Source organism: Silurus meridionalis, chromosome 15 (assembly GCF_014805685.1).
Source record: "Silurus meridionalis isolate SWU-2019-XX chromosome 15, ASM1480568v1, whole genome shotgun sequence".
Taxonomy (NCBI): domain Eukaryota; kingdom Metazoa; phylum Chordata; class Actinopteri; order Siluriformes; family Siluridae; genus Silurus; species Silurus meridionalis.
The window spans coordinates 4,688,488-4,704,827 of NC_060898.1; the positions used below are offsets into that span (position 1 = coordinate 4,688,488).

General features: G+C 37.9%; 1 protein-coding gene across 3 annotated transcripts in view; it reads left to right on the forward strand.

Annotated features, from left to right (window-relative positions):
* mmp17a (matrix metallopeptidase 17a) overlaps positions 1-16,340 on the forward strand; it is an 88,899-nt gene that overhangs the window by 59,775 nt on the left and 12,784 nt on the right. For all 3 annotated transcript variants that reach the window (XM_046868705.1, XM_046868706.1, XM_046868707.1), the window contains 2 exons: positions 5,202-5,488; positions 14,969-15,145. In XM_046868705.1, coding sequence (XP_046724661.1) covers positions 5,202-5,488; positions 14,969-15,145 — 464 coding nt within the window. The remainder of the gene's footprint in view (positions 1-5,201; positions 5,489-14,968; positions 15,146-16,340) is intronic.

Sequence of the window (16,340 nt, forward strand, 5' to 3'; positions counted from 1 at the left end):
CTATCCGAAGATATGCTCATGCATTTAGAATAGCATGCAACCTGTTTGGTATGCTTTTAGCATTTTTTTGGCTCTTCTCAAAATCATAATATTCACCCTGGTTGTTCATACTAATGTATCCAGTTTAACTTTGCCAGATTTGCTGAGCAAACCTTTTCCTCTTGAAATCTCTTCCTTCCAGTTCCTCCGTAGTATTGTTCTTTTTCCTGATTTTTCAATTGCTTTAAGATTAGTTTGTTGTCTTCTTACAATACAACCCCACATTTCATTTTTAACATTTTGGAAATTCTTTTTTAAAAGCGATCCCAACTTTTACCCATGAACTTTAAGAAGTGACACACGCTTTTACACTAAACTATAAAATCTGTCATGATTTTAACAATTCTGAGCTCCAGGAAGGTTTCTGCACAATACAATTCCAAACAATTTACTTTCGGGACACCTATGTGGGCGGTGTGTTTGGCTGAGGCTGACAGATGATGGCTTTCTCCAAGCCGCTGATTGTTATGCATGTCGTCTATCCGGATTTTCCCATCAGGTTTTTAAGAGCTTTGACGCTTTTTGTTGAAGTGATCAAAGCAAGATAATCGATATGAGCTGCTACAGGAACGATAAATAGAATAATACTTCTGTTTTGGGGTCTTTTGTTTTGTTTTGGTTTTATTTTTTTTTTTTTTTTTTTCGTCTTTCGCTTGTTTGTGGATGGGTTAGCCTGTTCTGGATGATTAGAACAGCATGCAGTACATTCCCTATCCACATGCTCTTCTGTCTGGTTAATCTGCACAATGTCACATAGTGTCAAAGGACAGGGCCGTGACTGGAAATTATAAAGCTGGCATTTTAAAATGAGTGGCTTTCATTTATCAAGCTGGATACTATCGAATTTATTCATAAATCGTTCACGCAAATGTTTACACAAGAAATCTGGTATGCATGGAATGTACCAAAAGAAAACAGTCTGTTCAAAACACCTTTGTGATGAATGAGCCATGTTTTAAATCTAATGGATTCTTCCGGTAGAAGAATGGAGATGTACTTAGAACAAGGACTACATAAATAACCGAGCTAATTATATAGACATTTGTATAAACTATTGCAGTAACATGCCATTTCCTTGATTTGAAGTTATTAAATTCAGATATGCATCAAATACTTTTACCGTATTTTTCGGACTATAAGCCGCTACTTTTTTCCTACGTTTTGAACCCCGCGGCTTAAACAACGAAGCGGCTAATTTATGAATTTTGCCTGGGTTTTTCCCGGTTTCACAAACTTCAAGCCAAAAAAACTGAGCGACATAACATTAGACCAATGAAATTTCCGAACGGAAATTAAAAACGCACCTCACCTGTGTTCTGAGCTGCACGGCATCGGGAGAAAAAACTTTTATTTTTAAACACACGACGATGCCAAAAGATAAACTCCTGAGAGAAATAGTTGTGAAAGGAAGGAGGAAGACAGTGAACAATGACTTTCTTGGTCGGCTACTGTTTAGATACAAGCCGTTGTAACGCGTTGAGTCTGGGTGAAGGGAGAGCTCACTAACTCCAGTTGCAACAGAAATCATATAAGCACAGACAGGTTTCCAAAACTCGTGCTTTTTTATTTTTCTTGGCAACAGCGTTATGGGTTAGTCAAAGAAACTTAGAAATCAGCATCAGAAAATAATAAGGACATATTCCTCGTCTTGCACACATGCAGTAATACCGGAAAATGCAGTGGCATGCTATTCCCAAAATACCGCTATGCACCTAAAGAAGGCGCAACATATTTCACCCGTTACACCGTGTGTAACGTGTCTTTCGTTAAAGCCTGTGTAAAGTACATTAGTGTAGACACTTATAGACATATAGGCTTATAGACAGGTGCGGCTTATTTATGTTCAAAATAAAAATATTTGTAAAATTCAGTGGGTGCGGCATATATGGTGGTGCGCTTTATTGTCCAGAAATTACGGTATTTATTTCATGTCAAAATTTTACAAACGTTTTACAAAAGTCATTGAATTGCAAGGAATGAATTTAAAACAAATCCAAAAATTTAAGATAAATAGACTTCTAATCAATTAGAAAACAAGAACTGGCACCCTTTTAAAAAAAAAAAGAGTTAGGATTATCGTAGATACACACTGTGTAGTGGCTCAGCTATGTTATTGGAAGATTTACCCATGCTGAGCTTAGGAAGCACTTTTCCACTGTTCCAGAGTTTCAGCTATTTTGGCTTTTATAAGGTACACTGTTTTGTAAATCAGGTGAGAATTTCCAATTCGGTTTGGCCTACAAAAACCTTTTTCACACAGCTTCACTAAAAGAGTGATAAATGTGCGAACAATGGGATGAAATGCCTGTGGAGAGCGAGTGCACGAGAGAAAATGGATGAGAAAAGTGAGTATAGAATACAATCTCTAACCCTTTGACCCCGAGTTTCACAGCTGGCTGTGAGCCACAGAGATTCACATGTTCCTTTGAATGAAGTCCTTAGCATTTGACAGCAAGTTATAAAGTATCAGGAAACAAGACATCATAAGGGTAAGGATGTAAGTGAACTGAAAAGGAGCTCTCTCGGCTCAGTCAGTGAGGTCGAGATGTGTTGGAGAAGAATGAAATGCAGTAAATTGCCCAGTAAGGACTCCAGTGATGTACATCACTGTACATATTGGTGATGACAATTCCTTGAAACACTGGATTGGACAGTCCATAAGCTGCAGATAATTCATATTTTGTTGACTGATGTCACCTAACACAGTGGTCCCCAACCCCTGGGCACCGGTCCGTGGGTCAATTGGTACCGGGCTGCACAGAAAGAATACATAACTTACATTATTTCCGTTTTATTTATGATCTGATTCTGAACAATTTTTAATTAAAAAAAAAACTTCCGGATTCTCTCCGCCACATCTGTCTATGACTCACTCTTGATGCATGTCATGATGCCTTGGTCACGTCTTACCTCCATCCCCTACCTTCTTAAAGGGGCTGCTCCGGCCGCTAACACATAATACATTACAGCTTAATTGAAACCCCCAAGCGAGCAAAATGAACAAAAAACAACACAGTGGATTCACATTTATTATTATATTAGAAAATACCAGTTCTTATGCTGGTCGGATCATTTTATTTTGTTGCATTTATCCGGCACATCTTAAAGGCCAGGCCATGAAAATATTGTCTGACATTAAACTGGTCCTTGGCGCAAAAAAAAGGATTAAATGATTCTAAAGATCCTCTATTCAGTAATCAATTAATTAAGAAGAATTTTGATATAAACGATTGCATTTGATTGGTTATAGGAATCAGTACATGCATTTGAGTCAAGCTGCTTTACCTCGTTCAGTAAAACAGTGCTTGGAGGAAACAGTTACGATGTGAAATAATTTTGACAACTTAAGCATGTGTCCATGAGCAGGAGACTGTATATGTATATGTACATTATTCAGTCTATAATGGTTTTACAGTCTATAATGTACATAAAGAGTCTTTAATTAGATTTTGAATTAGAAGAATAACTATAAATCATTAACTCAGTAAATATTTTGTTCTTTTTGTATAATGATTATATACAGTGAGCTGAACTACTGTCAGCTACTGTCAAAACACCATATGTAGTTATATGGAATATACTTCATTTTTCTTTCAGGCAGGCTAACAATTTTTCCTATAGTTTTTTCTATACATATAAAACTGCTATATGATTACTGGTAGGACTGTATAATTGCACTGAGATTTTCCACATCCCATATGAACTCATGAACCCCTTCAATAAAGGGCTACAAAATACAGCTTGGCACAAGAAATAGCATATGGTTGAAAGCTCTTGTTAATTTTTTGATCATTAAAAGAACTTTACTTGCATACAGTATTACTGAGGTCTTTGTGGTGGAAAGATATAACGCAAAACGTATGCTATAAAAATGTCTCTACAAAAAAAAAAAAAGATGGTGGATTCGAGTAAACTGTTTTACGTGACCCTTTTCAAGATAAGTATTTTCAGAGTTGTATGGAGCATACTAGCATGGAGCTTGCAGTAAGATGATATAACTGGAATATTTAAATGAATGTCAATCCTACTCCTAGGTGAAGTCATGCGGAAAAGTGGCAAGGTGATCTAGGTAATAGATCTCTAGCTGATCCGTCAATGTTAACACTGTAAACATAGAACGCTTACTCAGCTCATTTCTAATGCACTACAGACCGCTTTGAATGTCAACTCTGCATCTTCAGGACCCATTGTGAATTGACCTGCTCTTTAAATCACCGCCGAGGGATGTAGTGCCCTCTAGCAAGGTGCAAGGTACCAGCCTTCAAACACTTCATATCTTCTGATTCACAAAAGTCCACAAACACAGTGAAATTCTTAAACTTGGACATGCTAACACATATGTTTTTATTTTTTGTTTCAAGGGTACGGTTTCTCCTTGGCACTTGTTGAGCGGGCCACCTGAAAATGAATTTTCCATTGATTCTTTTCTTTTTCTGTCAGGTCGCACGGCTCAAATTGCCCTTGGTAAAAGAGATTACGATGTTTCTAAGTGGCACTTGGCCTATAAAAGGGTGGCTGTTTTGTGTTTAAACTACCCTGAATCCGTTTCGTGCAGAAAAGGAAGAGAGCAAGAACAAATCCTATTATGACCTAATCCACATTTGGGCTGGCTCCGTTGAGGCAGCTTTAGAAGACAGTCTTGCCGTGCTTTTGTGCGTTTCGCAGTATTGTTAACAATAATTCTTTTTAAATGCCAATTTTGTGTTTTTTTTGGTACTGTTGTTTGCTCATGAAATGGAAATTGCCTTATAAATTCACCTTTAGTAGCCAACTTTATTCTGTAGAAGTTTATGGTGTATCCTGGGGACATTGGTAACAAAGTGGGAATGCTTCATGGATGTAATAGCAGTTTATCTAATATTTGCTATGTATATTTTAGTGGACTATACAGTGATAGATTTTATTTCATATGCAAGCTAAGCAGATATAACATTCCCGGTTAAATTTGTTAATTGGCTAATCTACCATTTTATTGCGAATATTTCCTAATGATTATTCAAATGTTTAAATGCTGACTCCCTGTGTACAATGCATGCAAGCTGGCAAATCTGGCATCCCAAACTCAAAAGCTTTGTAGCACCAGTGCTAAAATCTCTGCACTATTGTACCATTCAGTTCTTGATTTATACTAGTAGCCTCACGGACTTCTTTCTGCCCCCAAGGGTGCGGACGTTTCCCAAGGAGTCAGCTGTACTAGGGAGGGAAACCGTACGAGCCCTGATGTACTACGCTCTGAAGGTGTGGAGTGACATCACGCCGCTTAACTTCCACGAGGTGGCGGGCAACAAGGCGGACATCCAGATCGACTTCACCAAAGCAGACCACAATGACGGATACCCATTTGACGGCCCTGGTGGGACTGTAGCTCACGCCTTCTTCCCAGGAGAACGTTTCACTGCTGGGGATACCCACTTTGATGATGATGAGGCTTGGACTTTTAGGTCTCCAGGTAAGGCTGTGTGAGTGGGAACTAAGGATGAGTTCAAATTTGGGTTATGTGTTCCCTTATACCCAGTATACATTGTATGGGACTGAACATAACTAATGTGAAACGTCTATGGCAATCTTTGGTTGTGGCTTATAGTGGGTCTTATGTCATAATGTGAGAAAGAGTTCAAACTCTGCAATTGTCATGGTCTTGAAACCAAAGATTTTCTTTGAGTGTCAGTTTAGGATGGCCATCTAACAATGCTGACTAGCCAACAAATGTGCAACATGAAAAGACTCCTTGTGACCTGGTGCTAAAACACGAATACCAAATCAAATTTTGTGGAGTTGTGGCAGCAGAGGTCTTGCTTGTAGGACGTGTCCTCCAGCTGTTACCCTGACCTAGTCAAGACGGATACTTCACAGAAGTAAATAGTGGTTGAATTGCAGGTGAAGAGCAAGCTGTACAAGTGCTGTCCTTTTTGTTAACCCACAGTGTTCACATCACAAGTGCCAAAGCACAATTCATTTTGCTTTGTTTGTTTAGCACTATACAGTAATCCCTCTACCTCGGTTCGAATCTCCCGTGGTTTATCGTGGAATTGCATTTGCCACATAACTAATTTGATTTGCTGATTTTCCAGATCTCTCGCAGATACCACGATAGACCAAAAAACTTGTATGGAATTGTTTTTATGGAGTTTTATGTTGAAATAATGAGATGTATTATTAAAAATATAATTATTCATTATATAATGAAGTAAAATGTTGATACAGTACAGTACTGTATACATAAAAATGCTTTTTTTGGGGTGGCGTCCGTTTATCGCGTTTTTTCTTTTATCGCGGGCGGTTTTGAAACGTAAACAAATGGGGGATTACTGTACTTTCTTGTATCGTAACCTACAATTCAATAAGTGTCAGCATCATGACTGAAATTGAAAAACAATAATGTATCACACAGCATGGGAAATGTTTTAGGTTGAAATTCATATATATTTAATAAATTGTAATTATTGTGAAATATTTAGCTTTTACAATCACCTCTTTTTATCACTTCACATCATTTTTTTTCTTAGATTGATGTGTTTGCCTCAAAGGGAATTTTAATCGATGCACTGAGAAAAAAAAAGTCTTTGTCATTTATTGTAACAAGCTGTTTGTATATGCGAGCAAATGCGATTAGTGTCCAAACGACGCAGATCAAATTGGAATCCTGTCAAAAATCCTGAGCCAATTATAAAGTCCATTTTTTTGGAACGGTGACCAAACACAAATTTTATTTGGTAAGCTCAAGCTGTTTGGTTTTATAGGGCTTGTATCTTTTCATTTTATGAAATAAATAATAAATGTGTTATAAAAAAAGAAAACTGACAGGAAAAGATTGATTAAGAGCATAAAAAGATAAATTATAATCATCCTTTTTTTTTTTTTTTTTTTATAAGTTGCGAGAACTGAGAACTAAGATCTAAGAAATGTATAGCTTATGATAGATAGATAGATAGATAGATAGAGATAGATAGATAGATAGATAGATAGATAGATAGATAGATAGATAGATAGATAGATAGATAGATAGATAGATAGATAGATAGATAGATAGATAGATAGATAAAACTCACACACTTACATACACATCTGTATTACCTAAATGGGTTTAACAAATGTAAACTATTATATTTTTCCGGTAACTTAATTTTATTTAATCAATTTCATTTATGGCTCAATTTAATCAATATAATAAAAAAATTATAGTGCATTAATTCCCACTAACCGTACCGAAAATTTAAGCGAACCGTGACTTAAAAACCGAGGTACGTACCAAACTGTGAACTTTGTGTACCGTTACACTCCTAGTGCCTACACACCGTTGCTGCTTGGCCCCCTAATAATAACAGCACAAGAAAGGAGGGCTGAGGATGTCAATGTGGTTAATTCATTTTTGACCAAAATGCCCTGCAATACTGGGGTCACAAAATTGTTATTCAAAATGCAGATAAACGACAAGAGAAATGAATCCAATGTGCTTTCCTGAATAAAATAAAACTTAAATCGTTCTTTGGAATAGCCTTTATTCAACATTAATAACGTGTGAAACAGTTTTCAGGAAAAAAGCAAAAGAAAAGTGAAGCGTTTGAGTTTGTGACCCCATTTTGCTGCGACTAAACCATTTAAAGCAGTATTACGGGTGCTTTATGTTAACAACAAGGCCTGGATTTTCAGGTCTCTAGGTGGAACGGTACGAGTCAGACTATGTGAGAGGTTCAGGTCTGCCGGTGTTGACTTTCGAACCTCATTTCGCTCATGGCGAAGCCACTTTAGTACGGGCCCGTGGAGACATCGCTAGAGCGGTAGATGCACTTCTCTATCATCTGAGTACTTTATCCCTGTTGCTTGCACCTTTCTGAACCGAGTGTGACATGGCTCAGTAGGGCAAAAGGAGCTTGCACTTGGATTTCCTGTGGGTTTTAGCAAACTGTGTCACCTCCCTCTTTCCATTTTTTTTTTTTTTGGCCAGCCTGAGGCCATATGCTCCTAAACAGATGTGAGGCCTGTACGTATAATTCCTCGGATCAAGAAAGCTTATGTTTGCATGGGGTGCTAGCAGGAGTATGTCTGTAGTGGTGGAAAAAGGATAAAGATTTTGTCAGCTCTTCTGCATCTGAAAAATACAACCACTGTGCCATTTCTGTTTCTCCAGTGTACAATACAGTAACCTACTTCACTGGAGTCTTTTACAGTAAGTAGTTACAAAAATCTTACTCAGAGTCAAATAACTATAATTTAATTTTAGTACCGACTTCTGCCTCGTGCTTCCTTTGTTCCCACTGTCATGCCTCATATATTGGTCTTCATATCTTCTCTTCCAAGTACCTGAAATTTATAATTTTATAAATAACAAATTATAAGTAATCCCTGTGTGTTAATGTAGTAAATGCAGTTAATGGCCCTTAACTTCTCTATTTAATTCTCTCCGAATAAATTTTGTGGTTGCTGTGTCATCTTGTGCAGATGACATACATGAAATGAGGTCAGTAAACCCGTAGCCATTCTCAATGGGCAGGTGGACAAAATTAGTTTTCTGCCTAAAACATGGCATTAGAGCAGATTGACTTAGATTAACTTTTTTTTTTTTAATTAGCATTCCAGCAACCAAAACAGGGGGACGTCCTGAACAAAAGACTTGGAGAAAAGAGAACTTGTTCCCTTCACCAGATATTATATAGTTCCACTATATTGCTACTATACTGTATCTGTATAACCAGAAGTGGGTATGGCTGAAAATTAATAGTTCTGAAAGGCTTTTTTTTCCCCTTCTTTTCTTCCTTCCTTCCTTCCTTCTGTTCATCTTTTGGAAGGTCTAGTCTACTTTCTTCCTTTCTTTTTTATTTTGGAATGTCTACTTTCTTCCTTTCTATCTTATTTTAAAAGGTCTGATTCATTCATTCATTCATTCATTCATTCCTTCCTTCCATCCTTCCTTCATTCCTTCCTTTTTTTCCTTCCTTCCTTCCTTCATTCCTTCCTTCCTTCCTGCCTTTGGAATGTCTAATTTCTTCATTCCATCCTTTCTCTATTCCATCCTTTCTTCCATTTCTTATAAAGTATTATTCCTTTCTTTCTTCCTTCTATTGGAAGGTCTCCTTCCTTCCTTCCTTCTTCCTTCCTTCCTTCCTTCCTGCCTTCGGAATGTCTAATTTCTTAATTTCATCCTTCCTCTATTCCATCCTTTCTTTCATTCCTTGGAAAGTATTATTCCTTTCTTTCTTCCTTCTTTCCTTTCTTTCTTTGGAAGGTCTACTTCCTTCTTTCTTTCCTTCCTTCCTTCCTTCCTTCCTTCCTTCCTTCCTTCCTTCCTTCCTTCCCTTGAAAGCTCTATTTCCCAAAGAGTGAACAAACCAGGAGTCTAATTTAAACTGCTAAGATTCTGACCAGGCATTTACTAAGAATGAATAAATGAACAGTATACGTGCACGTTAATGAATGTGGTCTTTGCCGTGCCCGTGTAAACCTAAAAACCTCCTCCTCAAGCCTTTTTTCCTTGTCCTTAAAGGGTTAAAGGAAAAAGAGCATTGTGTTTGTTTTTGTGTGATGATGAAACAATATCTGTTAATTTCTAATAATCTGCTCATATTTGGTAACTGTAAATTCAAGCAGTTCCTGCGTGTGATAAAAGGATGTTTGTTGTGAGCCTACTGTGAATTAGAGTTCTCGGAACAGTCTGGGAACTAATAGAGAATGTTATCAGAACAGTCAGTAAATATTTGACAGGTTTTTCTAAAGTTGATATAATTAAATAATGTTCCTTAGATATATAAAAAAAAAAAAAGAACAAAGAAAACCATTTGTTTTAATAATGACTTGCTTTCAAATGTATTTACAAAGTTGTTCACACAGCGTTCTAAGTTATTAAACAATACCTGAAACCAAAAACGTCAAGCATGAGATGCTGCAAAAAATTGAGTCATAAGTGATGTTGCCCTTTGGAGGAAACATTTAAAGTTCTATGTAAAAGGCTACAAAAAAATATTACCCCATTTTAAATACAGTACTAAAAAACAAACCTCTGGGACACTTCTGAAATTCACTCTGGACCGGATGCTGGTTTGGGCTCATTTAGGTTCATAATTGATTTCTAATGATATACAGGGTATGTTGAAACCTTTAATGTTGTGTATAATACACTAGAACAGAGTAGTTAACATTCAGAATACACAGTCACCCTAGCAAGATTACACTAGTGATGTAACTAATAAAAAAACTAATCTCTAAGACTCAGGACTCGGGACTTGAAGTTAAGAGGTCGTATCAAAAGGTTTCGAGACTAGCTCTGTTTCCAAGAAAGTACTTTATTTATCTAAGTTTGCACACTATCCCCTTAAAATATTCCCCTTACATAGCATTACAGTGCTCCCAGCGTTCTAACCACTTCTCAAATACGTCCTGGAAGTCTTCTTTTTGAAGCTTGTCAAGCACCTTCTGCCATTCCTGCTGGATCTCCATAATGGTGTCAACATAGTGATCTTTGGGCTGGATCTTTGGGAAGAGGGCAAGGTCTACAGGAGCTAAATCTGGCGAGTAGGGTGTGTGCGGAAGTGAGGTTATGGGGATTGTTCTTCGACGATTATCGTGCACAAGTTACATCACAACAAGTTCACACTCCTCGCAATGCAACACGCTGCCTGAGGTCCTCCAGCACTGTTTGGCTGGTGCCACCTCTCAGGGTAAGAGGTAAGTATACTTCAAGGCTCTCCACTGTTCTGGCACCAATGTGGTGGAATGAACTTCCACTAGATGTCCGAACAAGCGACGGGTGAAGACCTACCTCTTCACGAAAAACTTAACACTTTCTAGGTTTGCTTTCATTGAAAAAAAAATACTCTTAACAGAGTGGTAGGTCGATTTGTTTGTAATCTAGCGTACCAGTGTAGATTTATTCATTCAGTTTTGTAGGTTGCTCTGGACAACGGTGTTTGTTTTGTTTAACCTTTATTTTTACAGGCAAGTCATTAAGAACAGGTTCTTATTTACAATGGCGGCCTGACAAGTGGAATAACCACTTAGGAAAAGGGAAGTAGGGCTAAAATAAATACAACTTCTGCTGAATGCCACAAATGGAAATTGCCGACGTTTGCGAGATGTGGTCTCGACGTTTTAGGGGGCTGACCTCGTTAAAGGTCTTCCTGATCTCTCGTCGTCTTCCAGTGATGTTCTTCCATGTGCCACTCGAAACATCTCGAGCGCTTTATTGCAACAGCAATTGTAACATTATGTGTCCATAATGAAATCACAGACGACTTTTTTGATACCACCTCATATTCTGGATGGAATACTAGTTTGTTCCTGGGAACCCGGAGGAAGCCCATGCAGACATGGTTAGAACCTGCTAAATTGATGCTCCAACTAGGGACTATTAGTGTTGCAAGGCAGCAATGCCTCTCCATGCCACCTATGTTGAAACAATAGTCCCATTTTCTTCCTTAGTACTGTGCGATTCGTGGGACATCTTTGGGGCATATTGTTCTTGGCAGGACATAAGAACCTTCCCCCAATGAGGACCATCTGCTAATGTACGTAATTACTGAAGTGAAAAGGAGCTTGAGAAGAAGTGCCTAATGTTAAACGCTCCATTTAAGCCGGTAGGTGGCTTCTCATCGATTGAGTGGCAGCTGGGAGTGCCCTATGGTGCGGGATTGACGTGCTCCTGCGGGTCAGTTAAGCAGAGTGGCAGGATGGTTGCACTGTTTTTGACAGCATGCAAATAGCTTTTATTAATTATCTCTCCGGTTGCTCACTAATGCAGACGGATGATTGCGGCCCAAAGAAAAGCCTCATTAAGCAGGTGTGTTTTTTGATGACTTTTGCAATTTGGCACCAGCCGCTCATTTGTGTTGTGTCTATGCGTGTGTGTGAGGCACACTGAGCCAGAGAGTGGGTAGAAGAAATTACGCTCATCCATTATCACTCATATTACATAGCTGTCACTACTACTGCTTGGGTTTTGGCTACTTTACTGACCACCTTTTAAATGGATGGGACTCACATTACTTGATCTTTCAGTATTTAAAAAGGAAGAAGCTTTATTAACCAAGCTGTTATATGAGAAACAATGCATTTGGACAGATTGATGATGCGTTTAGTGAAACAAGAGCCAAAGAGTTAACAAGGTGGTTGCTTAATTTTTGATAATAGTTGAATAAACAACAAAGGAGCAGCAGATTAATTTGCTAGTGTGAGAGTATAGATGACCTCATGTCCATAAAAAATTTCCACCATGTTACATCTGATTCTCTGTAGCACTTTTTCTTTCTTTCTTTCTTTCTTTCTTTCTTTCTTTCTTTCTTTCTTTCTTTCTTTCTTTCTTTCTTTCTTTCTTTCTTTCTCATGTCCACACTTTGAAAAACATCCACTATGTTATGTCAGACTCTGAAGCAAAATTGATCAATTTTTTCTTTTTTTCGAATGTAATAAGAAATATTACCTCATGTCCACTCCTTCAAAAACATCCACTATGTTATATCAGGTTCTTTATAGCAACAGTAAACCATTTCTCTTCCTTCTTTCCCTCCTTCCCTCCTTCCTTCCTTCCTTTCTTCCTGGCTTCCTTGCTTCTTCCTTCCAGTTTTACCACCATCATTTTATACCAGATTTATTTTCTTTCTTTCTTTCTTTCTTTCTTTCTTTCTTTCTTTCTTTCTTTCTTTCTTTCTTTCTTTCTTTCTTTCTTACTTCTTTCTTTCGTATAGAATCATAAATATTACTACATGTCCATGCTTTGAAAAACATCCACTATATATCAGGTTCTCTTTAGAAAAACTGAACATTTCTCTTCCTTCCTTCTATCCTTCTATCCTTCCTTTCTTCCTTCCTTCTTTCCTTTCTTCTAGGCTTTCTTGCTTCTTCGTTCCAGTATTACAAATATTACCCCATGTCCTCACTTTACACACATCCATCATTTTACACCAGATTTTTCTTTCTTTCTTTCTTTCTTTCTTTCTTTCTTTCTTTCTTTCTTTCTTTCTTTCTTTCTTTCTTTCTTTCTTTTTCTCTGTTTACCATTTGATTTGTTCATTTATAATTATAATAAATATTACATAAAGTCCATTCACTGTTATATCAGATTCTCCGTTGCAAAGGTAAACCATTTCTTTTTTTTTTCTTTCTTTCTTTCTTTCTTTCTTTCTTTCTTTCTTTCTTTCTTTCTTTCTTTCTTTTTTTGCTACTTTGTTTTTCTTTCGTATGGAATCATAAATATTACCTCATGTCCATGCTTTGAAAAACATCCACTATATGTCAGGTTCTCTGTAGAAAAATGAACATTTCTCTTCCTTCCTTCCTTCCTTCCTTCCTTCCTTCCTTTCTTCCTGGCTTTCTTGCTTCTTCCTTCTAGTATTACCCATATTACCCCATGTCCTCACTTTACACACATCCATCATTTTACACCTTTCTTTCTTTCTTTCTTTCTTTCTTTCTTTCTTTCTTTCCTTCCTGCTAATATTCATACATTTTGTTCAATTTCTACACAAAAGCATTTACCATATTCCATCAAATTCCCATAGCAAAGTGCAACAGTCAGAACTCTGCTGCTGTGAAACACCTCTTTCCTAATCATCATCTGTTATACACGACGCTATCTTTGCCAACAGAGACACCTTCATCTGGCAAGTTGTGCATCTCCTTCCTCGGAGAATCATCCTGACGAAAGTGTTACCGCTGCCAAGTGATCGTTTGAGAAGCATGGGCCTCCGACACGCACAAATAGATGCAGAAGGTCTCGATAGAAGAAGCATTATATAAAACTCTCGAGTCAGTGCACGTCTTCAGTCACGCGTTTGCCTTTTGGAGTGTGCCTGCCTGTAGATTAGAGCCTGCATTGTGCCCGTAAGTCATCCAGGTGACTTCCAGAGCTTTGGTGAATTTACTCTTTTGTGCTGAGCGAATGCCAAAGCTCAAACAAAATGCAAACTACAGGGGTTTCTAAAAAAAAAAAAAAGGTATACAAGATACACATTTAGTTGAGGTTATTTTCAGATTTATTTTAACAGAAATTTTTTAATGCTTAGTGTTACAAATATTCATATCTATATCCGTATTTAAATGGGAAGAAGATGGTCTAAACCAAAAAATTTTATATCATTATAGTGAGAGGAAAAACTCAACAGGGGGAAAACAAAGGCAAAAAATATGCTGAAAATATGCTCTATGGATTCAAACTCTAAACCTGATCTAAAACTGAGCTACATCATTCCAGGTCATTAGACTAAGATGATAACTAAAAACTGGTTATGACAAGGATGATAACGATGATAGACCAAGATTATGATTAGACCAAGATGGCGGCACGTGCACAACGTGAGGGCCAGCGTCTCTCCAGATTTAGCGATTTATTATCTTATTTATCACCGTCACCCTGACCGGGCAGTTACAAAGGATAAACGAATAAATGGTTTAAATGCATTGGGCGACATTTTTGTCCCGCAAGCCTCATATCTGTTTTTCTATTGGCGCATTCCGGATTACAGAAAGCAATTTCGGGGGGGAAAAAAACAACAGTACCTCCAATTTGTACGTGTTTTTGCAAATGTTTATCATTTATAGCACTTTATCTGCTCAATCTAAATAACGTTTGGTATTTTGTTATGCATACTGTATACTGATTATAATATAATACACACTTTTATCTGGTCTGCCCTTGCATTTTATTGATGGCCCAATGATAGTCTTGCTATGCCTAAACCCACTTAATGAAAGCCATTTATGTCTGATTGCACTTTTCTGAACGCTCTGACTATGGAGATTAATTTAAGAATAAAGAATTTTCCGAGAGATGAGAGCATGGCAGTGTCCTCGCCATCAAAATCCGAGCACACTGCATTCCAATTTCGGCTCTTACGCCACTCTGGGTCCTGACTTACCCTTTGTTCATCGGGGAGGTCATTTTGAAGTGCAGCCAACCGAAACATCTTAATCTTGAAACAGTGCGATTGCTTTGTCTCTGTAGATTCGCATGGCATGGACCTGTTTGCTGTGGCGGTACACGAGTTTGGCCACGCCATTGGACTCGCGCATACGTCTGCCATTGAGTCCATCATGCGTCCGTACTACCAAGGGCCAGTGGGAGACCCGCTGAAGTACGATCTCCCTTATGAGGACAAAGTGCGAGTCTGGCAGCTTTATGGTGAGAATAAGCAGTCACTTGCTTTACTGTTTTGCTTCCTCTCTTTCTCTTTCTGACTCATACAGTATCTTCTACCTTTTAACTCTCTTGCTCCTACTCCCTGCTGAATTTCTTTTTTCTTCATATATACACAAAAACTTGCACCAGGAAAACTTTCCATTGGCTAAAGGTCCTAGGTTTTTAATTGGTTAGACTTTCTATTAAGCCTTTATAGAAATCTATAATATAAACATACAATACTTTCATATTTATTACCTCAGCATTTATTAGCATTTATTACCTCAGGAGAAATCAGTACTTCAAAAAATAACTAAAACGGTTACTCAAATATTCTTTCTCTTCTTTCTTCATTCCTTTTCTTCTCTCTTCTGACCCTTTCCATTTTCCCCTCTTCCCCCAACTTGTTTGAACCAAAGGCAGAATGTCCTTTCTCAAAAACTGTGCAGTAAACCTCATGAGACAGGTGCCCATCTTTGCATAAATCTTAAATCTCATTGAAACTGATGAGAAACCAAAGCGCTATTACAGGAGGGGAAGCACACGTTGTTATAGTTGATGGATAAATGGATGTTATAAGAACATTTTCAAACAGGCCCACACTGTTGCACCTGCAACTGTATATATCTTTAACCTTTCTGTCCTCCATAAGTATTTGCAGTAATCAGTGGGTATTGTGGGAAGTCTCTCAGCAGGCACATCTGATAGCATTTAACACCTGCACCTGTTCTGGTGACAGAGGTAATGTGTAAAACCGGTGAGGGCCGGAGTAAATGTGTTGCCCTTTTTGAGTCGACAACCCATCTGTTCGCATAGTTTTGGAGGGTCAGCCGGAAACCCTGAAAAGAAAGCCATGCAGAAATGGGGAGAACTTGTCGACATAATCGGTCATAAAGACCAAAACCAAGACATTATCTTGGAGACATATCCAAATTCTAAGGCATGGGATATAAAAGAAAGTAAAAAGAAAATAAATATTTTATACTTGTCACATGTACATTACAGCATTGTGAAATTCTTTCTTCGTATATCCCAGCAATGTTAGGAAGCTGGGGTCAGATCACAGGGTCACCCATGATACAGTGCCCCTGGAGCACAGATGGTTAAAGGCCATGCTTAAAACCCCAAGAGTGGCATCTTGGCGATACCTGGGGCTTGAACCCCCGACCTTCCGATCAGTAATCCAATCAGTGAGAGA